This window comes from Stomoxys calcitrans, chromosome 5 (genome assembly GCF_963082655.1).
Source record: "Stomoxys calcitrans chromosome 5, idStoCalc2.1, whole genome shotgun sequence".
Classification (NCBI taxonomy): Eukaryota; Metazoa; Arthropoda; class Insecta; order Diptera; family Muscidae; genus Stomoxys; species Stomoxys calcitrans.
In genome coordinates, this window is record NC_081556.1 from 52,496,380 (window position 1) to 52,522,617 (window position 26,238).

Consider the following 26,238-nt stretch of genomic DNA (forward strand, 5'->3'; position numbering starts at 1 on the left):
CACACTGGGAGCCTGTTCGTGCTCATCCGCATCGGGAAAGAACGTTCCCATTAACACCCTAGCACACTCGTTCCAAGAAGTCAACACGTTGTCACCCACTCTAAAACCGCCCAGGTCACCTTGACTAGAACCCTGTTGCCCACCGCGCCGGCACACGCGGTATACCTTGCCCCATGGATCATCTCTGTTGTCCTGTACAAATCTCCTAAAGTGATCTTCCTTGCTCCTAATCAACAGTTGCTTGTACGTCCTCAAATTGCTAAGGTAGTCGTTTCGGCGTGAGACAAGATCCTCAGCATTGGAACTTCTGGCTCTTTGGAATCGCTTCCTCAGACGCCTAACGTTCCGCCGCATTGTCTCCAGCTCACGGGTCCACCACTTGACCTTACTTGGTTTCGCCTTTCGACGTCTGCCAAGGAGCGCATCATTCACCGCGCACATCCACTCGTCTACCTTAGCAATTTGGTCATCTATAGTCAGTGCCCTAAAGTCATCTAAAGACAATGCTGATGCAGTCTCCCTGAAACTTTCCACATACAAGTCCCAGTTCACGTCTCGATCTTTCCAGCACCTGGATCGTTCAGTCGTAACCCGAGTCCGTCGATCCCTGGAAGTGACCATAATCTCAATCGGATTATGGTCACTTGAGCCCCATTCGTCACAAACCCTCCACCTAAACTGGTAAGCAGTAAATGCCGCCCCATTTGCAGCCGTAACGTCAATGTCGCTAACGCCTGAAGGCCCATCGAAGGTATACTTCTCGCTCGGTACGTTCAACACACCGACGTCATTCAAAGTCAACCATTCGCTAAGCAACTGCCCACGATGGCGATTCTCATGACCAAGCGAGTGCTGGGTCATTTTCGAGAACCACATCGGGGAGGTTGCGTTGGCGTCTAAACTTAGGATGAGCGGATTGCTACTCGCGAGTAGTAGCACCGTATCCATATATCCAAGATAGGGCTCCAAGTCGGCGCTAAACCTACAATAGATGCTAGCCAAGAACATCTTACCACACCGCCCTTCTGCACAAATACAGACTCCCCATTGGCTATAGCTAACCACCGTACAGTCGATGTCGCTGTCATCTACAATTATCGCAGAGTCACCCCCGCTGTCAGTAAAGACTCGCATCCCCCCCGGCAATCCTACAACACTACCATCCACTACGTACGGTTCCTGTACCAGCGCGACCGAGCAACCAGTGCTGCGCATGACATGACCCAACTCCTGCGTCACCTCTCTAGACCGCTGGCAATTAAATTGAAAAAATTTAATTCCCATGACGATCTTTAATGCCTAGCATTCGCCCTAGCCGCCAAACCAGCATAAATTGGACAGGCCGCGGAGATCATCATATGATCCGCCGGCAACCCCTTAAACGCACAATTGCGACAGTGCACGGGGTTCGGACAGGCCGAAGCCACATGTCCGCCCAGTCCACAACGGCGACAAACATCGCCCTGCACGCGGCAATCCCTCACCCTGTGGTCGAATCCCATGCACCGATGGCATGCGAAGACCGCATCCTGCATCCGGGCGATGAAGCGGAACCACTTCACATAAACGCCCTCCTCGCACAACTTGTCTGCCACCCTCGGAGTGCACTCCAGGGTGACATTGGCAGCGCCACCCTCCGGCTTCCAAGGCGCGGAAGCCAGACGCACCGACCGACGGTACACCTCCTCAGTCATCGTCTCCTTCAGATTGAGGGAGTACAGCTCCGCCATGAACTCATCGGGAGTTATGGCAGCATGTACCCCCCTTACAACGACCTTCGGGCCCAGCTTCTCGCGGACCTCCACCTCCAATCCCACCTCCGCGAACTTGCCGTTCGCCCTGATCCGCTCCCTCTCAGCCACCGACGGGGTGCGGATAACCGCTCCGCCATCCCGAGTCGGCCGGACACCATGGACCCTCACACCAAGTGTAGGGCCCACCTCCTCCACCACCTTCTTCACGACCTCAGCCGAAGTCGTCACCGCCTTCCCCTTGCCCTTCACCACCACCGACCATGTCTCCACCGGCTTCACAACCGGCACAGACGGGGCGGCAGCGACAGCGACAGCAACGGGGGCAGCGGGGGCAACAAATGTGCCAGTTCTCGCGTTCACAGCCCCGGGGGCAACAGCAACAGGCTGACGCCCACCCACCAACGCGCCGCGACCAGCCATCGCCTCATAAGCCGACAGCTTACCCTTCATTGCCTCGTTATCCAGCATCAGCCTCATGAGTAGCTCCTCATACTGCCCAGCATACTGGATAACCCTTCTCGCCATACTCCCACTCACACCAGCCTCATATACAGCACCCACCAACGCATCCGTCACCTCCTTCATCTCCCCTACCGTGACGCCTTGCTTCCCCAACGGTGCAGCAAATACCCGCCTGCGAGCCCTACTCTCCCGCTGCTCCCCCTTCCTCGGAGTCGATGGACCCCCACCTTCACTGGCAACACCAGCACCGCCATCAACCACCGCCGCCGGTAGACGAATTAAAAGACTGGTCATTTGTTTATCTGAAGGTATATAATTGGAATAAAATACTCACATCGGAACCAGATTCAGAATCGTCGTTTCGTCTACGTTTGGTAGGTATTACTTTACGAGCAGTTTCTTCCTCTGAACTAGAGAAGTCCACATATGCAGATGTTTCTTTAAAAGGTTTTAAAATGTTACACTCCGTTTGGAAATTATTGCAGTGGTTTACTTACTTTTACCTACAGTGGCCCTACGTGGACGTCCGGATGTAGAACGTGCACTACCACCACCAGACCTTCCACCTGATTTGCTTTTGCGTTTTTCATCTTCACTTGGTTCGGGTTCATCTTCTTCCATTCCATCGTCATCCTCTTCAATTTCCTCTTCCTCAGCGGGTGCTTCTACACATAAAGATTCATCAGGCTCCATGAGAAATTTTAAAACGCGGTTTGCAATTTCATCTCTTGCTCCTAAAAACATTTGAGAGACAATAAACAAATTGAAATATGTTTTGTTGGCAACTCGGATGTTATGAGAACAAACCTTTGCGTTCCAGTGATAAGATTTCACAAATACTTTTTAAGGCTTTCATTTCTAGTTTTTTAATCGAATCGAATTTCTTTTTATATTCGGCAGAATCTTTTTCGAATTCAAACCCGGCAAATGAGCGCAAATTTTTCTTTACCACATTATTTTTTCCTTGGGAACCAAAACAAATCTGTAATTGAAAAAATCGTTATAAAAAACCAATAAGACTTAAAAAAAAATTACCGCATGGAGATTCTGGAGACCATCTACTCTGGTTTTGTTAATATTCTCATTAATTTTATCGATTTCAGCTAGTGCGACAACGTTTTCATCATCCTCAGCTGCTTCTTCAACTTCGTCATCCTTCTCGTCCTTCTCGTCCTTCTCATCCTTCTCATCCTTTTCCTCCTTATCCACTGATACCTTTTTTTCCGCATTGCCGTTCTTGTCAGCATCGCTATCTTTATCTTTTTTAATATCATTTGATTTTTTTTCATCGCCAGCAGTTGGGGAACCTTCTTTTTCATTTGCTGCCTTCTTCTTCGATTCGGCTGCACCGTCAGTTTTTTCTAAAAAGATTTGAAAATATTATTACATTTTAAAATAAAAAGTTCTTAAAAAGCTATTACTGATTGTCTTCATCCTTGGGAAGTTTAACAGTACCATATTATGGGCACGAGATAAACTATGAAATAATGAAGTTTTATTTTTATATGCCTTGGATCTTACTGAACTTAACCGAACATATCAAAGGTTAAGCATGAACAAATAACCAAGGTGACATACAATATTTACCTACTCTAAAGAAAAACTCAAAGAGCTGCACTGAGATTCGAACCATTGATCATAGAGAAATATGAACTAAACTTCAAATGCAGCAGCGTTTAGCCGGTTCGGCCAACAGCGCTATAGCCGGCAGCCGGCAACGATCGTAGTTTGTTATACATTTATGTATCTCTTTCTCTCTCTCTTTCTCTCAGTCCCTCTCACTGTGTCACAAATAATTTGTAGACGGGGTTGCCAACGTCATATATTTTAAATATTTTCGTGATTCGTTTCATTTGGCATAGTTATAAATTTTAAACCAAACCACGAGTACAAAAAAAAACAAACAAAACAGAAATCAAGGCAATTCATGTACCAAAGGCAACAAAAGGGCAAAAGCATAATACAAAATATCTATTTTTGAACATTTGAATATTTTGGATTAGGCCAAATATGACAAATAGGTATTTTATCAGCAAAAAAAAAAAAAAAAAATGGGAGACTGTCAAACGAATATATCGTTTTTTTGTCACCATGTGTTTGCTAGCGAAAATGTTGATAGAGATCTAAGAATATAGAAAAATATAATGCAAAGGGATTACATTTACATGCAGCATTTTGCATCTTGATCTATTCGACTCTTCCGTTGGCCATTTTATGTGGCCCAAGTGTTACGCCAAGCAGCCATTCGAAGTAAACTTATCAATAATCCTTAATTATGGGATAAGGCGAATAATTAGGTCCAGACATTTATTTAAGCAAGGATATTAATATTTAAAAAATTTATTGGGCTTTTGTGAGTTTTAATGATTTCTAAAAGCTAGCACCTGATTCGGTTATACGAAACAAACTTCATGAAAAAGTGAAATAAGCCCAAAAAAAAAAAAAAAAAAAAACACTAATTGCGCTTTGAAATAAGTCTAAAATATTTGGAAATAAGTTCAAGATTTTGCACTCATTTTTGAAATTAAAAAAAATAAATCTCAAATCTTAGAATATATTTAATTTTTGCTTTTGGAGGGAGGTAGGTATTTCACTTTTTAATTTTTGAAGTTGAGACTTATTTCATTGGGGTTTTTTGCGCATAGCCCATGAGCAGCGTTACCGTTGTGCCACTTTAGTATTAAATTAGAAACTTTTTTTTGACAATGCCACTTGTGGCTAACTTATTTATTTTGGTACTAAATGCCATACTTTTCACATTTTTGCGCCGCTTTTCCATCTATTTGTGCGATTGTTTGTTTAAAAATACAACTATCTAGCGATTATCTATTGTTTGTCGTCCAAAAATCGCATATAAATGTAAAATTTTTTGAAAAATTTTTAATTTTTGAGCTGAACTGGACAAAAGACAAAAAGGATTATGTTTGTGAAATATATCACTTAAGTATTTAAATAACCACCACCGCAACTCGTCAAAATATTTATTCTAAAATCTACAAGTACATGTTCTGTAGATCGTAGATCGATTTTGCAACGTCCTTTCGTCCGTTCAAATTTGAATTTGGAGTCTCGACCGAAAATCTGAGAATTGTTTCTCTTTTGTTATACTGGATTGTTTGTTTTTGTTATACACGTTTTATTTTTGTTTTTTATGAAAAATATTGTGCCTAATTTTGGACCAATTTAAATAAGTTTTTTATGTTATTTATGTAAAAAACAGATAGTTTATTGTATGCTTTTTTTGCTGTTGTTTTTTAAATAGTGTCCCGTTACTTTTCGCATATGCGCTTTTCGAGAGCGATATTAAAAGCATCACGCGAGAGGTTCTGAAAAGTTCTTCCCTATTAAAACCGATGATCGAGTGATGATTAATTTCATACTGCAATCTTGCTAGTTTTCACTAAATTATCTTGTAATTTGGAATAGGCATTTTATATGTTCTTCGCCTAATTTGGGCTAATATTGAAACCATGTGAACATATCACTTCACAACATAAGCCTTGCCGGCCTTTAGTGTCATCTTAGTTGTTTCTTTATTAAATTAATATAAATACCGTGCGATTCTTTTTTCGTAAAAAAATTGATTTTTTGTGCGACCCATTCCGAATTCCCAACGGTAACCCTGGGTCCTATACCTTATCGTAATGGAGGTAGAAATTCTTATTAATTTGGCCTTTTTTGCATCTTCATTCAGTAATGGATCACAATGCGGCAGACTCTCGGAAATTCGAAAATCTCCGTACCTCGGACTATTGTAATTTCTGGAACATTTTTTTCTGCAGAAAATAATGAACCAAATTACATTAGTAATTGCTTAACTCAAAAGCAAATTAATTTTTTTCAATTTAACAACACAAAACAAAAAATTTTTATTTTGTTTACATTTGTGCAACGTTTTTTTGTTTTTTATTTCTTTGCTTGATTCATACTGCACGTAACGATATGATTACAAAAATTCAATAGGTTGGACATATTGTTGCTATCTAAGATAGATATACATATATACTTTATGGGATCTCAGATGAATATTTCGAGTAGTTACAAACAGAATGACGAAATTAGTATACCCCCATCCTATGGTGGAGGGTATAACAATATAGACCCATTAACCAAAAGTTATGGAATAAACCTTTACAAACTTACACTCCTTTAAATGGCGGATGCAAAGATAGCCAAAAACTTTGACCTTTCCAGGCAAAAAATCCAGCTATAATAAATGGTAACAAAGTTGCCATTGTTCCGGATACAATGACTGAACAGTAATAAAATCCAGTAATCCTCTGATCATAGCGATTTTCTTCGGAAAGAATTTTCAACTCTTCGATGTTAGCTGAAAGAAAATAAAGTGAAACCTATTAACATAAATACACATATCAGCAAGTAACAAAGAGGTGATTTAAATTGAATTTTAATCGATTAAAGAAATGAGGAACACGAAACACGTAAACAAATTTTAAGATATTAACACCATGTAACAAAATTTTCTTTTAGTGAGAAAAATCTTTGAAATATCAAAAAGTTTTTGATTCAAAAATATTTGTACTAATAAATGCAAGCTATTAAATTTTCTTACCTTCTAGGTTCCAATACCATACCTTCCGCACTAACTGTACAATTTCCTTTCTTTGCGCGACGAACAAAGTAATTTTTACAATAGCCAATATGCATTGTAAAATAGGGGTTAAGATTTTGGCAACCTCATTTAAATCCACGGCACAAGTGCCAGCGTATAGAAATGCTGGTCCCAAGACTGTCATTATAGCAACTAAAGGCAATGCAAGGAATAAAGGTCTACATATGGTACGCTTTAGAGATGTAGGATCAATTCCGACTGTGGCAAAGGCATATTTTTGCACAAAAAAAAATTGCTCATAGGTTTTTTGAGCTGGCAAAGCGTCCACTGCTGGCGATGGCAGCCTAAACATGATGCCTATGCTGTACTTCGCCCAAACGAATGCTAAGGATTGATATGAAAGCATACGATGTCATTCAACTAAATACCAGAATAGAATTGGGTGTATGCGACATGCTTTGACTATTTTCGAAACCAGGCCAATTATGGGGATAATTTTTTTGATTATAGGGTATTCATTTACATGTGTAATTTTACATTTGAAATGTGTATATACGAGAAATAATATACAGGGTGGCTGATGAAAGCCGCTACCAAAAAAAAATGTAATAACTTTTTTTCTATTTAATAATAATAATTTAATAATTAATTTAATTAATTAATTAATTAATTTAATTAAAAATAATTTAATAATTAATTTAATAATTTAATTTAACATGAATAAAAGAAAAATGTATTCCATACACCGAAAAAAAAATGTAGCAATATTCATCATTGTAGCAATATTCATCAGCCACCCTGTACAACTACGTAAAAGATTCAAAAATAATGTTACCTTGTGTCTTCCGCCAACCTTGACTTGAAGGCAAACAGAGGATTGATTTGTATGGCAGCTATATCAAAAGGTTGACATATATGTACCATATAAAAGCGGGATAAAGGGTAGGTAGAACCCCGGTTACAAACCGCTTTACTCGGAGACCTTAGGTCCATTATGTTCACTCTAGAAGAATGTAGAGCAGAAGGAGAACAATTAGATAATCAAACGCCACAGAACGATTCAAGAGAGCAAATAAGGACAGAACAAGTAAAAGCGTGCTAAGTTCGGGCGGGCCGAATCTTATATACCCTCCACCATGGATCGCATTTGTCAAGTTCTTTGCCCAAGAAGAATTGCTATGTTATTGAAGCTATACCAAGTTATGAACCATACTAGGTTTAGCTGCTGGATTTCGTTGTGCAAAATTTCAGCAACATCGAATAAGAATTGCACCCCATAGAGGCTCAAGAAGTATAATCGGGAGATCTGTTTTTATGGGAGCTATGGCATAATTGTTGGAAGTCAAAACAAACAACATCAAGCAAAATTTTAGCCAAATCGCTTAATAATTGCGTCCTCAATCGGAGATCGGTGTATATGGGATATATATTAGGTAATGAACAGGCTTGGACCTTAGGCAGATATTAATCCGTCCCATGCCACTATGGACATACACCTAAGCCAGTAATCGGCCTGTTGTGCGCTCCAAAAACTATAAAGTAACCTCTAAAAAGAAAATTTTAAGTTAGGAATTCCGTGCTACTTACAAAATCCTTAATTGTTTTCTATACCACTCCTCTAAGTTGGTTCATGTCTGATATTGTGTCTCCACCTAAGTACCGGTATCTGTTGGACGCGAAAGCCGGGCACTGACAAGGGAAATGCTCCAACGTCTCATCATCTTCCCCGCACCGATTTTACATGGACCTTACTTGGCAATGTTGGTGAAAGTTAAATCAAAACACTTCATGCAAATTTTCAGCTAAATCGGACAATAATTGCTCCATTTAAAGGCTCAAGATCCGAAATCTGTTTATGTGGGAGCTATATCAGGTTAAGAACCGGTTGAGCCTTACTTCTCACAGTTGTTGGAAGTAAAAACCAGTAAGGAAAGGCAAAAGTCGGGCAGTGCCGACTTTATAATACCCTACACCTACCCTTTAAATACAAAAGTTGGACTATATCTAATTCTGAACCAATTTTGATGGACCTCGGCGGGTGTATTCAGAGAGTTTATTAAATTTACTGTATCAAATTTCGAGCAAAGCAAATATGTTCAAAATGTAATAACTACGGTTGACAAATGACGGGAGATGGGAGCTATATCTAAATCTGAACCGATATCAATCAAACTTAATGGATATTGTGGAATTCGTCGAGGAAAGCGTTGTACAAAATGTTGGGAAAATTGGACAATAAATGCGATTGCGGCGGGTCTAGGAGTGAAAATCGGGCGAAATATATTTATGTGAGCTTTACTTAATCTCAACAAATTTCTATAAAATTCACCAGTAATATTGAGAGTCATAAGAAATTCCTTCTTGCCAAATTCGACGGAATCGGTTAAAAAATGACAATTTTATTGCAGTATTACTGCAAATCGGACGAACATATATATGAAAGCTATATCCAAATCTGAACCGATTTTTTCCAATTTCAATAGGCTTTGTCTCTAGGCCTAATTCGTAGACGATCGGATGAAAATTGCGACCTGTAGTCTGTACATAAATTAAAATGGACAGACGGACAGACAGACGGACGGACAGACAGACAGACGGACATAGCTAAATCGTATCAGAAAGTGATTCTGAGTCGATCGGTATACTTATCAATCTCTCCTCCTTTTGGATATTACAAACTAATTCACTAAGTTATAATACCCTGTACCACAGTAGTGGTGTAGGGTATAAAAAATACCTGGCTCGAAATTTCAGTCAAATCTGATGGGAACAGGATCGGTTTATATGGCAGCTATATCAAAACATTGACCGATATAGCCCATTTACAATCCCAACTGACTCACACTAATTGGAAGTAATCGTGCAAAGTTTCAAGCACCTAGCTTTATTCCTTCGAAAATTAGCGTGCTAAATCGACATAGAATGTAAAGATGATTAAAAATATAAATACTTTGTTGGGTCTCAGAAAAAAATTTCGAACCTGCGTACACGGACTAACAGTGAGAGCCATTGTCTAGCGTTTGAAGACATCAATACAACATCCAACAGATGCACAGAATCATGTATATGCTATGGGAGTAGTGTAATTGAAAAAAAAATCTGCCATTACACAAAAACACATGCATTGGGAAAAGGTACAGCTAAAGGACGAAGTTGTCGAGCGTGGTTATTGTGGTATTTATATCATATAGGCGTTTTCGCTAAAAAATTCGGTAATAACAATCACAGTTTTTGAAAAAAGTGATTGAAAAAAAAAACCAATTAAAACAATTGCATATCAATTAAAAAATGATTGAAAATTTGTGAAATTTCCAATTAATTTTTTAATTGATCCAGTTAAAAACATGATTGAAACTTTTTAAATTTTCAATCAATGTATTAATTGATCTAATTAAGAAAATGACTGAAATTTTCGAAACATATTACAAATTTTTTAATTGGATCAATTATTTTATTATTCGATTGGAAATATGCAAATATTATATAAAAATTTTTGCGAAAAGCGCTCTATATAGAACGCACCCACAATTTCAAGGCGACATGGTTCACATATGTAAAACTCCTGGAATGAAAATTTGAGGTTTCATGATCACTCCTTAAAATGCGACGGAAAATAATGTTTCTCCAATTATAAAAAAAGTGGCGAGGCGGGTTTGGGTCTAGCTACCGACATAGACAGTTATTAATATATTTTTATAACAGTAACTTTCAAATTACATGAATTGGGGAAGTAAACCCAACAGAAACACATATACATATATATATAATATGTTTTATAGATCGAAGCAAAAGAAACCGTTATGCCATTAATAAGCATTAAAAAGATTAGAATTGCGCATAGAAATTAAAAAAGGTAGTCCAAAGACTGTTTTAATTACCAAAAGTACGAGCGGCTAGAATATTTCTGAAAAAGACAGTCATAATGGTGCTTTTGAGTCTAAAAAAGTTTCCAATTCAATTATGTAATGATTGAAATCAATCACATTTATATATACAATTTTTAAGTTCAATTAAAAAAATTATTAAATCAATTAGTTTTTTTTAATTAAAAATGACAAAAATTTCAAACACAATCGTAATTGAAAAAGTGCAGATTCAATTAAAAAAATGATTGAATTAACTAATTTTTTAATTTAAAATGACAAAACTTTCAATCAAATCGCAATTGAAAATAAGGTTCAGATTCAATTAAAAAATGATTGAATCAATTAATTTTTTTAATTCTAAATTTCCTAAATTTCAATCACGATCGTAATTGGAAAAAATCAGGATTCAATACAAAAATTATTGATTCAATTAATTTTTTAATTGAAAACATTTTTATTTCCAATTAAATTTTTAATTGAAAAAATGTTCGTGATATTTTTTCTGTGTATTAACGTACGGCCCGTTAAGCCTTCACACCTAATATGGCCGCCCCATTGCGGTTGGTGTGTGTTGCGATCTCTGACTTTCCTTTTTTATTTGCAACGAAAATCTCCGATCATTGAGCTCATCTCGAATGAAAAACAAACAAAGGTATTTTCGTTTTCCATTGACTTTAACAAAACAGAATTGGTACATCAGAACCAATAAATAATTTAGGTGTATCACAGTGTTATTTAATTTTTAATGATTGAGAAGTATGCAGCTCCCTGTTTCACTTGTTCTTCGTCAGATAGTTAATAGTCGCTACTAAAAAAGTGAGAATATTTTAACAACCAGTCAGTCAGTTCATAAACAGCATTAAAAATTCATGGAGAGGTGGAGAGCACGCGACACAAATCCCATGCAAACAATAATTTCATTTTTAAATAAGCCAGTTAGTTCAGCCAACAAGAGGCTTTTGAAGCTCAAACATATTTATCAAACCCATACAGTGACTGCAAGAGCAACATAACCACTAACAACATCAAACATGTTTGTCAGTCTTGCTCGAGTTGCAAGTAATGCCACTTTATGCCATATGCTGTAGCCGAGCGCTTTTCCCAATTCAGTTTGTATTTCAAACTTGGGATATAACGGTTGAGTATTTTGCGAAGCGGGTTAACATACGAGCGAAGGCAAACGGTTTTACGATTTTAAATTTTTTATTTTAAAATTTGGAAGTGGCCACTGCAAAGTCTCAAGCACCAACGAAAAAGGGAAAATACTAATCATACAAAACTAAAAAAAATTAACCGCAAGAAAACATTTGTGTCGTTTGCCAAAATAGGAAAACGCACAGAAACTTCTTCGCTTGCAGCCAGGCCAACTTCCAAACGGAAATTAATAACCGCTTGATACGTGCAACACAGAACAGCAACAAAATAATCAAAGAAACCCCAAACAAAATATTGACGAAAATTGTTGGAATACGTGACGTGTGGTATTTGCATTTAAGAAAGAAAGAAAAATTGTGTGTTTTCAGTGAAATCAAATTTAAGTTGAATTCGTGCTGGTCAACGGATACCCCCCCAAAAAATTGCCCTTTGGTCAACCAACAACCAATTGGAATTTAGCAGCCACAGAAGAAAGCAGACTGTCAGCTACAGAGGTGACTAATTTCACATTCTTTTGACACATTTCTCCAACGTTCGATGTTGATGTATAACAAAAGTCCAGATAAAAATAAAGAACCCATTTTGAGAAAGATGTCACGGAGACAATAGTCCTCAAGTTCTTTTCAAGATATTAAATTAACAATTCAATATGCGTAGGTTCTTCTTGTCATGAGATGGTTTTGTTTTGTTTGGGGGTTTTTATGGCAGATCTTATCATTGCCGTGTCATACAATTTCAATATAGTACATACATCATTCATTGTTGGAGTCGTAACCGTTTTTCCCTCACCAATGCTTATCTGAGATGCCTTTAGTGACAAATTACGCCTCTGGAGCTCTGCCCCAGCATACCAAATTTACAATTCATTCACGATGCCTCCAAATTATAAGCTCTAAATGGTATGGGTTTGTCAAATTAATTTGTATTTTCATGTACCTGACTGTAGGTTTTCAAAGCCATAATCTATGATGAGCAATCATTGTCATCTCCAAATCGTTCTCGTATCAATAGCGAGTGGGGGCTTTTCTTCAATTTTTCATTATTAAAATGTTCAGGTTTTACAATTTCTTTAAAAGGCTTTGAGTTCTTCATAAAGAATAAACATTACCTAGAGAGAGGGTGTCTAGGCACAATTATGTATGTGTGTATGTATTTTTTGTTGGTACACATGTAAATGTTTGTATGCAGTCAGCCATCATTAATGAAGAAGATTTATTTTTTGAATTGCTGTATTATGTGGGCAATAGATTTACAAACAAATTCGATTCAATTCATTGTCTCCCAAGTGACAACAAAAGACTTAAGAAACAAGCACTTCAGTCTAATGTTTTCAGAGGGGAAAAGACTTAAGACACATACACATGTCTCAAGCCAGTTGTGTTGCTCATTCATTCACTCTCTGTTTACAATCGGATTAAAATGCAAGATGTAATGCTGTGAGAATATTTTTTACGAAACTTTAACAACGAGGGTTGTATGGAAATTTTGGAATATTTTATGTTTAGTATATTTTTACTCTGAGTATGACAAAAGAGGTTACCGTACGAACGCTTGGGTTGAAATCCTGGCGAGAACATCAGAAAAAAATTTTAAGCAGTGGTTATCCCCTCCTAAGGTACCCCGATAACCGGGTTGGTAGCGTGCTCGGATTACTAGTGCGGGGGTCTTGGTTTCAATTCCAACTAGAGCCATTGGTCTGTCGCTACTGTGGTATCACAGTAGACTTAAAATTGTCTAAGTGAGTCTGTAAAGGACTGCCACTCTCTCTCTCCCTCTCTCTCTTATCTTACCCAATCTATCCCCTCCTAATGGTGGCGACATTTGTGAGGTATTTTGCCAGGTAAAGGAGGCCCTTATCATTGAGCTTAAACTTGAATCGGACAGAACTCATTGAAGTTTGCCCCTGGTTCTTAATGGAATCATCATGGGCAAATTTGCATTTATGTGACAACTGTAAAATAAATATCGCCAGAAGTTTACCGAGATCATGGCGTCTCATTTTACATTTTATTCAATGACCAGGTGGATAAATTGTGTATCCCATGACATAAAAATAAGGGAGAATGTGGCACAAGGCACACCACAGGGGGCATTTTATCGCCACTCCTATGGGTGACCACCATAGATGACCTATTACGGATGCTGACTGAGGAGGGATTTGAACCCGTCTTCAACGCAGGCGATGTTATAATACTTCTAAGGGGTAAGGATCCGAACCAGTTATGCAAGAGGGCCGAAAGGGACTTATATATGGCATATGACTGGGCTAGACTCAGAGGTCTCAATGTTAACCCAGAGAAGACTGAAATATTCCTGTTCACGGGGAAGACGAAGGTGGGCCAATTTAACGCAACACGTTTCCACAATAAGACGATTTCGATAACTGACAAGGTAAAATAATTAGGAGTGATCTTGGACAGGAAACTGAATTGGAAGTGTCGCATTCAGAAGCGTACTGAGATGTCTTAAAGGTGTTTGACACTATGTAGATAGGCCGAAAGCTCGAAATTGGGCCTGAATTCGAGGATAGTCCACTGGCTCTACAGGAGCGTGATTAGACTAATACTTACTTACGCCTCTGTAGTTTGGTGGGCTGCTATGGAGAATAAGTGCAACATAAGGACCCTACAACAGGTTCAGAGAACATGTTGTCTTGGCATAGGCGGAGAGATGAGGACCACGCCCACTAGGGCACTGGAGACTATTCTAGATATCCGACCCATTGATATACAGATCAAATGTGAGGCAGTCACTGCGGCTATGAGACTTAAGACGATGGGAGATTGGGTTAAGGATGGGAGCAGGTCATACCATCGCGGTATAATCGAGGGGACGATAGGAAACCTGGAAGGTAGGGAAGAGGTTTCCAATCGGATACCTTAGGTGAAACTTGAGGTCGAGTGCGACGCACTGTTGCCAGTGGCTCAGTCTAGGATTGACGAAACCCTAGTATTGCCATCTGGACCATCATGTTACCCGGATGGATCAAAGCTGGAGGACAAAGTGGGCCTGGGGGTTTACATTGAGAACCCAGGGACTGAGATCTGTTTTAGACTACCTGACCACAATACGGTCCTGCAGGAGGAGATCCGGGCGATCCCGGAATTCATGAGGTGGTTGTGTAACTAACACAAAGACGTCGAGTGTGAACATCTTTGTCGACAGTAAAATTGCCATAATGGCAATAACAACCAGGACGGTAAGGTCACGAACAGTCTTGCAGTGTAAGAAGGAGATTAACGCCTTCTCTGAGGATGACACAATCCGCAATTTGGTGCCAAGCCATAATGGAGTATGTTGGAATGAAAGGGCAGACGATTTGGCGGTGAAGGCCAGAGGACTGCCGGTGCCAAGCCATAATGGAGTAAGTTGGAATGAAAGGGCAGACGATTTGGCAGTGAAGGCCAGTGGACTGCCGTCAATAAACTTGGTTAACCCGAAGCCTTTCGTGTCGACGCAGTCCGAGTTAAGAGCGTGGGCGACGAATGTGCATGCAACCCCGTGGAACAGCGAAACGGTCGATAGGGCGGCAAAAATCCTAAGGGGGGATACAGATCGTGAGAAGGCTATAACTAAAAGGAATTGAGAACCTCCTTCACTATAGCTCTCGGTATCATAATGGGACATATAGGATTACGAGCTCACTTATGTAAAATCGGTGCGGCACGTGTAGGGCATGTGGGCAAGATGATGAGCCTTTGGAGCATTTCTTTTGTCAATGCCCGGCTTTCGATTAAACAGATACCGGCACTTAATTGGGGACGAATATACAGCTAAAACATTGTTCAGATGATAGCACGACAATAACTAAGTTTGACAGCTTTTACACTAGCTTTTCTTTTCCACCGCATGTTTTTCTCATTGTAATGTTGGAATTGTTTTCCACACGACTACAATGCTTCCATGGTATACATGTGTATTTTCTGTATCTTTTGGAAGTTGTATTGATGGCTTCGAACGATAGACAATGGCAACGGCTTTCGCTGTTGCTCCCTGTGTCCAGGTCCGTATCCCGGCAGGGCTTTATTTGTTTGCTTCATAATTTTTGTTTATCGTTTGTTTCTCTTTCGAGACGAGCTAAAACATCGGATATTTTTTGCAATTAAAAAAGAAAGCCGGAGAGCACCACCCAATAACCACTGTGGGACGCATTTCATCTAATATTAAGGGACCCACACTGTGTGTGAAGGCTCCAAGGGACAGTTTTAGTCATTTTGCACACATAAAATCCAGAAAAATTCATTAAATCTTTATTTCAACCGATAGAACGGTCCATATAATTTAATATTTGAAGATTATTTTATATAAATGTTGACAGTGACTGCGCTTCAAATGGTCCATCCGCGTAGTCCAATTTTGTAATGCTCTTCCAATATTTCGGCAGGTATCTCATGTAAAAATGTTTCAATGTTGTCTTCCAACTCTTTAATTGAAGCGGGCTTGTCAATATAGACATGATCTTTAACATAGAACCATAAAAAATATTCGAAAGGCGTTAAATCTCACGATCTAGGCAGCCAATTGACCGGTCCCGAGCGTGAAATAAAATGTTCACAGAACTCGCCTCTCAATAAGTCCATTGTTACGCGTGCTGTGTGGCTTGTGGCATATGTCATGCAAGTCAAGCTCTTGCATTTAAGGCAACAAAAAATTGGATATCATCTCACGATAGCGCACACCATTAAAAGTTGCGTTACGATTCGCTTCATCTTTAAAGAAGTTCGATCCTGTCGAAAGCACGCAAACTATCGAAGTAGTAAAGTTAGCCGCTTGAAATTTTGCACAAATACTTCTCATTAGTGTAGGTCGGATGGAATTGTAAATGGAACAAATCGGTACATGTTTTGATATAGCTGCTATATAAACCGATCTTGGATCTTGACTCCTTGAGTCGCTAGAGGGCGCAATTCTTATCCGATTTGGCTGAAGGTGTTTTTGCATGAGGTGTTTTGTTATAATTTTCAACAACTGTGTTTAGTGTGGTTTAAATCGATCAATAACCTGCTATAGCCGTCATATAAACCGATTTGGGGTCTTGACTTCTTCAGCCTCTAGAGGGCACAATTCCTATTCGATTTGGCTGAAATTTTGCATGATGTGTTTCGTTATGACTTTCAACAACTGTGTCAAATATGGATCAAATCGGTCTATTACCTGATATAGCTGCCATGTAAGCCGATCTGGAATTTTGACTTCTTGAGTCACTAGAGAGCGCAATTCTTATCCGATTTGGCTGAAATTTTGCAAGAAGTGTTTTGTTAGAACTTCCAACAACTGTGTCAAAAAGGTTTTAATTGGTACATAACCTGATACAGTTGCCATATAAACCGATCTTGGATCTTGACTTCTTGAGCCTCTAGAGGTCGCAATTATTATTCGATTTGGCTGAAAGTACAACGACTTCTCTCATGACCTTCAATATATGTGTCAATTATGGCCTGAATCGGTCCATAGCCGGATACAGCTCCCATATAAACCGATCACCCTATTTTACTTCTTGAGCCCCTAAATGGCGCAATTTTTATTCGAATTGGCTGAAATTTTACACAACGACTTATACTATAGTCTTCAACATTCCGTTCAATTATGGTCCGAATCGGCCGATAAGTTGATTTTATAACTCCAATATCATAGCAATTCTTTCATTTTATCATATGTTTGCCTAAAAAGGGATACCGGTAAAAGAACTCGACAAATGCAATACATGGTGGAAGATATATAAGATTCGGCCCGGTGGAACTTAGCACGCTTTTACTTGTTTCTTTTAATATATAGGTGATAGGAAATTAGCAATAATATCTGTACTATCTATATTTTTTTTTAAATATAGAACACATCGAATGTTGCCAATATCGATACTTAGGCAGCTATAGACCCAATGACTGTGAAATGTATGCGAATCCCCGACCATAATACGGTCTGACATGGTATGGTGTTAACGCGAGGTCGTTGAGTGTGACGCAGAGAACTGGACTTTAGAGCTATATTACCCGATTCGCATCGGTCGTAGCGAATAAGGGGGGATGAAAAGTCAAACAAGATAACGAAATGGCTAGAAGACTGCCATCAGTAAACTTGGTTAATGCAAAGCCTTTTCGAGCGATGCAGTCCGAAATAAGGGAATGGGTGACTAAAGCGCATGTAGTACTGTAGAACAGTGGTAATCCGAATCGTGAAAGATCTAGGCTATTATTGAAAGCAAGTAGGAATCAGTTGAAGGAAATCAGTATTATATTATCAGACCTGGACCATTAGGAGGACCTAATGCAACTCACTATTCCAAATTTCGGCGAAATCGGGCATTTAGTGCCACTTTTATGGGTTATACGTCCATATAAATGGCCAGATGGACGGTATACGGCCTGACGGACGGACATACAGACGGACAGACATATATACGTACATCATTAAATCGTTTTTGTTTTTTCGACATTAGCAACATTTATTTGTAGGGCCGGAAATTGATATATCGATGTGTGACGGTAACTTATATAAAAAGAAACCAATAAAACAGGTACAATCGCTTTTTACTTTTAGCATCTTCTTCTCTCCCAGAGGCTAGCTTCTGTTACATGTTTTGCCAAAAATATCCTCCCTATTGACCAATTTTCACCGAAAGACCTTTTTATGCTACTTGTTTACAAAGTTTATCTTTTGGCCATCTGATTTTGCTGTTGGTATTGATCATTACTTCCACAATTTATATTTAGTATGCTTCACATTAATCCACACCCTGATGCATCTTCCATATACAACGCAATGCAAATCCAATTTGGATGAAATTTTGTAAGGCCTGCTCTGGCTTCCACATCCATGCACATTTCTTATCTATGATAAAGTATTGTGTGTTTTGTATAAATGATTAACCTGCGTCCATAACCTAGTGGAAGAAAAACCCGTCGGACCTATTCTTGTAAATCGGTTTTTATCACTCTATACGTAATTCAAGTTTATACCCAATACAATAGGATGTGGGTATACTAATCTAGTAATTCCAAACTTTCGTCTAAGACCCCATAAAATTTATATTTTCTTGATCGTCTCGAGGTGCGTTACGGCAGGCGTCGGATCTGTAAAGATGGGTCAGCAGAAGAACAACTGAAGAAGGTGTACCTTCTCCTCTACTTTGGAATATAGCCATTAACAATATATTATTGTCTCTGGAAGAAAAAGGTGTACAAGTGATTGTGTGTGCTGATGACGTGGCTATTACGGTTAGGGGGAAGTTTCCTAGTACTCTAAAAGATATTCTTCAGGAAGCTCCATGTGCAACAGCAAAGTGGGCTGCTGAAAGTGGCCTAGGCGTAAATCCGTCTAGGAAAGAAATAGCTCTCCTCAGCAGGAGATACAAGTTGCCTACAGTGGCACCTGTCTCCTTGGGAGGAGCGAATGTTCCATATACTTAATGCGCAAAATACCTGGGTGTTTTGCTGGTCAGGAAATTGAACTTTAAATCACACATTTCGGAAAGTGCAAGAAATACCCCTTTAGCCCTATGCACCAGCAAGAGAGCCATTGGCAAACGTTTTATTGTTCAATACTACATGCCATCGAGTATCAGCTGTGATTGTGTGTCCCGCAGTGGCTGTCAGATGGAGTTCCACTTAAGGTTCTCATTTCTTTGTACTTGTATGATTTAGCGAATGTGAACATTCGCAAATAGTTCAACGGTAGGAACTAGAAGTCATCTTCTTTCTCCTGTTCCTATGGTGTCACAATGGACAAAACCGTCTGAGTGAGTTTGATGGCGGACTGCCACCTAAACCTAACCTAACTTACAACCATAGCGCAGAGATAAGCATGTCCGCCCATGACGCTGAACGCCCGGGTTTGAATCATGGCGCGAATATTAGGAAAAATTTTCAGCTATGGTTATCCCCCCTTAATTCAAGAGACACTTGTGAGGAACTTTGCCATATAAAAACTTCTCCCCAAACAGGTGTCGCACTGCAGTACGCTGTTAGGACTCGGCTATAAAAAGAAGGCCCTTTTTATTATTGAGCTTAAACTTGAATCGGACAGCACTGATTGATATGTGAGAAGTTTGCCCCTGTTTCTTAATGAAATGTTCATGGGAAAATTTGCATTTGCAACAAATGCCCTAAATTACAATACCCTGTGTCACAGTAGTGTTGTAGGGTATAATTACTATTTAAGTTCCACTTAATTCAGCCTCATTTATTACTAGAGAATTAATAGAAAGGAAACAAGTAAAAAGGCGTTAAGTTCGGTCGGGCCGAACTTTGGATACCCACCACCTCGAGTATATATGTAAACCATCTTTCGTCAAAATCCGGTGCAAAATTCATACCTTAAGCGCCATAGCAGCTATATCACAATATGTTCCGATTTGGACCAAATACTAATAAGTAAAAGTCATTGTTCAATTGTATATAACAAAATATTGTTTTTTTTAGTAGCTATATCTAAAAATAAACCGATCTGAACTATACACGACACGGATATCGAAAAGCATAACATAAGTCAGTATGTAAAATTTCAGTGAAATCGGAATAAAAATGCGCCTTTTATGGGGCCAATCGACTTTAAATCGAGAAATCGGTCTATATGGCAGCAGAAATATGAGAAGGGGCTTAAGTTAACTCTTTGTCCCAAATTTCGGCAACATCGGACAATAAATGCGCTTTTTATGGCCCAAAAAACTTAAAACCGAGAGATCGGTCTATATGGCAGCTATATCCAAATCTGGACCGATCTGTGCGATTATGCAGAAGTATGTAAAGGGGCTTAACTTAACTCACTGTCCCAAATTTCGGCGACATCGGACAATAAATGTGGCTTTTATAGGCCTAAAACCCTAAATCGGAGAATCGGTATATATGACAGCTATATCCAAATCTGAACCGATCTGAACCAAATTGACGAAGGATGTCGAAGGGCCTAACACAACTCACTGTCCCAAATTTCAGCAAAATCGGATAATAAATGAAGCAAAATCGGAGGATCGGTCTATATGGCAGCTATATCCAAATCTTGACCGATCTGAGCCAAATTGACAAAAGATGTCAAAGGGCCTAACACAACCCTCTGTCCCAAATTTCAGCAAAATCGGATAATAAATGTGGTCTATATGGGGGCTATATCAAGATATAGTCCGATTTAGCCCATCTTCGAACTTAACCTGCTTATGGACAAAAAAAGAACCTGTGCAAAATTTCAGCTCAATATCTCTATTTTTAAAGACTGTAGCGTGATTTCAACAGACAGACGGACGGACATGTCTAGATCGTCTTAGATTTTTACGCCGATCAAGAATATATATACTTTATAGGGTCGGAAATGGATATTTCGATGTGTTGCAAGCGGAATGACAAAATTAATATACCCCCATCCTTCGGTGGTGGGTATAAAAAGGGGAATGTAGAAGGAAGAACTTATTAGAAAAGAATAGGGGCAATTAAGATGATTTACTGGACTCCTCACTTACTAATGGTAGCACAGATACAAAAAGTTAAATGCAAGAATGTAAACTCAAACACTGGAATTAATTGAAACTATGCTCTTAAGAATCATTGTATGACCAAACAGTCACCCACAAAGGTCGAAACCTTTAATTATATCATTAAAAAATAATCGATGTTCCGCTTTGATACTTCCACATTTTTGAGTTTTTTATCTATTCGACGTTTAGTAAATTGGATTAGTTTTTTATTTAATAGTCGATTTCTGTTTTTTCCCTGTGATGCGTAATGTTATTTACAATATTGGGACAGAAATCTTATAAAATAAAGTTCACCCAAGTACTGGTACCTGACCTTCCGTTATTGGTTGTGAGCATTAAATCATTATCCATGGAACATATCAATTGCATCTTTAGTATTTATATGCCATAAAAAAACAAAACTAGCTCATACTCGTATAATAATTCTTTGGTTTGTACGAAAACATTTACGTCTTTATTGAGTTTTTTTATTACATTTTAGTAGACAATTTGATCTTTATTTATGAAGGTCATTTGAACAATACATGTCACAAACAAGTCTTCTTCTCTAACGAATGGCAAAACAGAACTCTAAGCAAACATGCATTGGCAATTGAAAAAATTAAATGAAAGAAACATTTAGTTTGGTTAATATCTGCTGAAGACCACACTTGTGTGCGTCTCTTTTTGTTTTTATTTTAGCTTAAAAAATATCTTGGCGCGACCTATGGATTTGTCGTATACAAAAGTCATGCACTCGCCATAAATGCCGGAAATCATAGCTGCTAATAACGTGATATACTGACAATAAAGCGCATGTGTCTTAAGTCTTTTGTTTTGAAGAGAGTGAATTTACCATTTTACCTACAATGTTTACTTTAAAAATTAACTTTTAAACCGGTTATTACACCATTGCGTGATCTTCATACGTTTTTTTTAGTCGATCCATTTGAGCAAAATTTCAATCAATTGACAAACTCATCATTCAATCGTTTTACGCGTATTTATATGCCATTTTATGCCGATCAATCTATACATATTCATTGATACAATTTATGGCTTAAATGAATTCAATCTCATAATTAAGAAATTCGACAATATGCTTGGCTATCCATTGATAATGTTTATGGTTAAAATGAATTAAGTCTCATAAATAACAAATTCAATTTTTTTAGCTACATATTTTTTTATTTGGCTAGGAGTAGCACTGGATTTATTCATTATCCCATCTCTACACAGGAAAACAAAAATAAAAATCAGTTTCAATCATGAAATTAATTGACTCGTATATATTTTAACTGAAACTTCAATTAGGAAGATGATAATACCAATCATCGTTTTGAATAAATAATTGGAAAATTTCTATTAAAAAAAAATTTTATATTCAATCAAAAATAAGAAAAAAAAGAGTGCTAAGTTCGGCCGGGCCGAAACTTGAGAACCCACCACCATGGCTTAAAATTTATAGTTGACGGGCATAAAAAGAGTTCTACATACCAAACTTCGGTCAAACCAGCAAAAATTAAAGTTTCTAGGAACCGAACAAGGATGATCGAGGGATCGGTTTACAGTGGGGCTATATCAGGTCAACAGAACACCACATGCAAAACTTCAGTTAAATCGGACAAAAATTGCAGCTTGTAAGAGCTCAAGAAGTCAAATCGGGAGATCTGTTTATATGGGAGCTATATCAGTTTATAGACCGATTTGCACCGTAATTTGGACAGCTATTGGAAGTCATAATAAAACACTATGTGCAAAATTGTAGCAAAATCGGACAAAAATTTTGGCTTTCAGGGGCTCAAGAACTCAAATTGGGAGATCGGTTTATATGGGAGTTATATCAGGTTATAAACCGATTTGGCCCTTACTTGATACAGTTGTTTGAAATTATTTGAGAACACTATTGGGCAAAATGTCAGCTAAATCGGACAAGAATTGTGGCTTCCAGGGGCTCAAGAAGTCAAATCGGGAGATCGGTTTATATGGGAGCTATATCTAAATCTGAACCGATATGACCCATTTGCAATCCCCAACCGACCTACATTAATTAGAAGTATCTATGCAAAATTTCAAGCGGCTAGCTTTACTCGTTCCATCGCTATCGTGATTTCGGCAGACAGGCGGACGGACATGGCTAGATCGAATCTTTATGGGGTCGCATATCAATATTTCGAGGTTTTACAAACAGAATGTCTAGATTAGTATACCTCCATTCTATGGTGGTGGGTATAAAAAAATTATGTTAATTTACATTATTTTTTCGTTCATCTGTTTTTTCGTAGTTCTTACTGTTCTGTGCGTTCAAAATAATTTGTTTTTGTTTGGCATTAACCACAGGGATAACAACTAAAACAATGGCTGCCCAACTTATTTATTGGTAAGCAACCGTGGGTGATTTTATTTATTAATAAAATCTCCATTTGGTTTTAAATCAAAATGTTTTCAAAAATTGTTGATGATTGACTCGTCGAAGAATACGTCTGATGAAGGAATGGAATCCCAGAAACATCAGTACAAAAACAAATTTTTGAAAACATTTTGATTTATCACTGTGGCCACCGTAGCGCAGAGGTAAGCATGTCCACCTATGACGCTGAACGCCTGGGTTCGAATCCTGGCGAGACCATCAGAAAAAATATTCAACGGTGGTTTTCCCCTCCTAATGCTGGCAACATTTGTGAGGTACTATGCCATGTAAAACTCCTCTCTAAAGAGGTGTCGCATTGCAGCACGCCGTTCGGACTCGGCTATAAAAAGGAGGTCCCTTATCATTGAGCTTAAAACTTGAATCGGACTGCACTCATTGATATTGGAGAAGTTTGCCCCTGTTCCTTAGTGGAATGTTCATGGGCTAAATTTGCATTTTACCAGAGAACATTGATGACGTGCGCGAACTTATAATGCAAGATCGTCATGTGACATTAGATAAAGGCATCCTTGGACATTTCTTCCACCTTAACATTTCATATTTGGTCTCGTTGGATACAGCACATTTTGACAATCACTCAAAAAAAGCCCATGTTGATTAGGAAAGGCAAAAGTCGATCGGAGCCTTCTATATAATACCTTACACCACCGAGCCTACATACAACTTTTAATACATAACTCCTATGTTCAAATCTAGTCAGAATTTAATATTGCATACTTTTTGAAGTTTCGAATAGAACCTTGTAGAATTTTCTTACGATTGGACCTAAATTGAGGCTACTACAGCCTTACAGCGCATTAAAGATCAGGTTAAAGATATATATGGGAGCTATATAAAAATCTCGGTAGATTTTGATGAAATGTTGTACGCATACTGGGACGGCAAATTTAACACCTCACATTAAATTTTGTAAAGATAGGGCAAAAATTGTGGTTTCTACAGCTTCAAAAAACCATATCAGATGATAGATTTATATGGGAGCTATATCTAAATTTGTATCGGTTTTGATGAAATGTTACAATATTTGGCATCCAAATATATGTCAAATAAAATACCATACGTCAAATTTTGTAGAAATCGAACCAAAATTGTGGCTACTAAAGATATATACGTAACTTTATTTAAATCTGAACCTTTTTTTTAAATCAATAGCGTTCTTCCTAGGACCAAACAGATCGGTGTGGTTAACACGGCCTTATAAGTGTTAATCGGGCGATATATATATGTAAACTATATCCAAATCAGAGCCGACGTTGATGCAATTTTGCAAATATATTAAGATCGATGACAAAATAATCCATTCCAAATTTTGTGCAGATCTGTTGAAAATTTTACCTACTACGCCCTTATAAGTGCAAATCGGGCAATACATATATTTGGAAGCTATATCTTAATCTGAATCGATTTGTACCAAAATTAAAAGCGTTCGTGGGCCACAAATTTGGCATGTGCTAAACTTCATGATGATTGAACTTTAACCACGACCTTTACCTTGATTGCAAGAATACATGGACTCACAGGCGGACAGAGGACAAACGGACATGGCTAAATCGAATCAGAAAGTGATTCTGAGTTGATCGGTATACTAATCAATGAAAGCTTACTTTACTTTTACTTTAATTGGCTATGGCAGAACATTTGTCCCATTAGCCGAACGTAGAAAAGCATTCCAAGTGTCTCGATCTTCTGAGCTCGTTCTAAAAACTCTTTCGAAGTGTCGCCTCTCCCACCACTTCATCTTTCCATCGGTCTTTTTGCCGTCCCGGTTTGCGTGTACCACTGTGATTGCCCTCAAAAAGCTTCTTTGCTGGAACTTCTTCATCCATTCCATACATTTTACGAAGAATTTTCTCCCAAACACTCCAAGCACTATTTCGTATGTTTTAACAAATACCCATGCCTCGGAGCGGAGACTACCGTAACGCAGAGGTAAGCATGTCCACCTATGACGCTAAACATCTAGGTTCAAATCCTGGCGATAACATAAGAAAATATTTTCAGCGTCGGTTATCCCCTCCTAATACTGGCGACATTTGTGTGGAACTATGCCATTTAAAAAAATGGTATGACAGCCTTGTAAAATATTCTCCCTAAAGAGATATCGCACTGCGGCACGCCTTTTGTACTCGGACTCATTGATATTTGAGAGGTTTGTCCCTGTTATTTAATGGAATGGGTAATATCAGTTTCCGCTGACCGACCTATGATACCGATTTCGTTGGCATAGGCGAGTGGCACGTGTTATCTTGTGATTAGTGTGCCATATCTATTCCCATCTGCATTTCGTATAATCTTCTCCAGCAGGAAGTGAAAGATCACACGATAAGCTGTCTCCTAGTCTGAAACCTCGTTTGGTATTGAATGTTTCGGAGAGATTCTTTCCTATTCTTCCTGTGTAACGTGTTTCAGCAAGTGTCATCCTGAAGATTCTTATTCATTATGCAGGGATACCAAACACAGACATGATTTTAAATATCTTTGAACGAATAGGACTATCGAAAGCGGGCTTGGAGTCAACTAAGAGATGGTAGGCGTTTATTTGTCCTTTACCTGGC

At 38.5% G+C, this 26,238-nt stretch overlaps 2 protein-coding genes across 2 annotated transcripts in view; one reads left to right on the forward strand and one right to left on the reverse strand.

The window, feature by feature from the left end:
- Nucleotides 1-2,514: 2,514 nt before the first annotated feature.
- Nucleotides 2,515-7,141, reverse strand: LOC106087474 (protein DEK-like). Its single transcript, XM_059369773.1, has 6 exons — nt 6,790-7,141; nt 6,397-6,546; nt 3,252-3,577; nt 3,024-3,198; nt 2,714-2,950; nt 2,515-2,654 (listed from the first exon to the last, which is right to left on the reverse strand). Exons 1-6 carry the CDS (start codon nt 7,139-7,141, stop codon nt 2,515-2,517), a joined length of 1,380 nt encoding a protein of 459 aa, XP_059225756.1.
- Nucleotides 7,142-11,791: 4,650 nt separating this feature from the next.
- The window catches only part of LOC106087481 (uncharacterized), a 78,971-nt gene continuing 64,524 nt past the window's right edge, over nt 11,792-26,238 (forward strand). The window contains exon 1 of the mRNA XM_013252532.2: nt 11,792-12,304. The gene's annotated coding sequence lies outside the window, so the exon portion shown is untranslated. The remainder of the gene's footprint in view (nt 12,305-26,238) is intronic.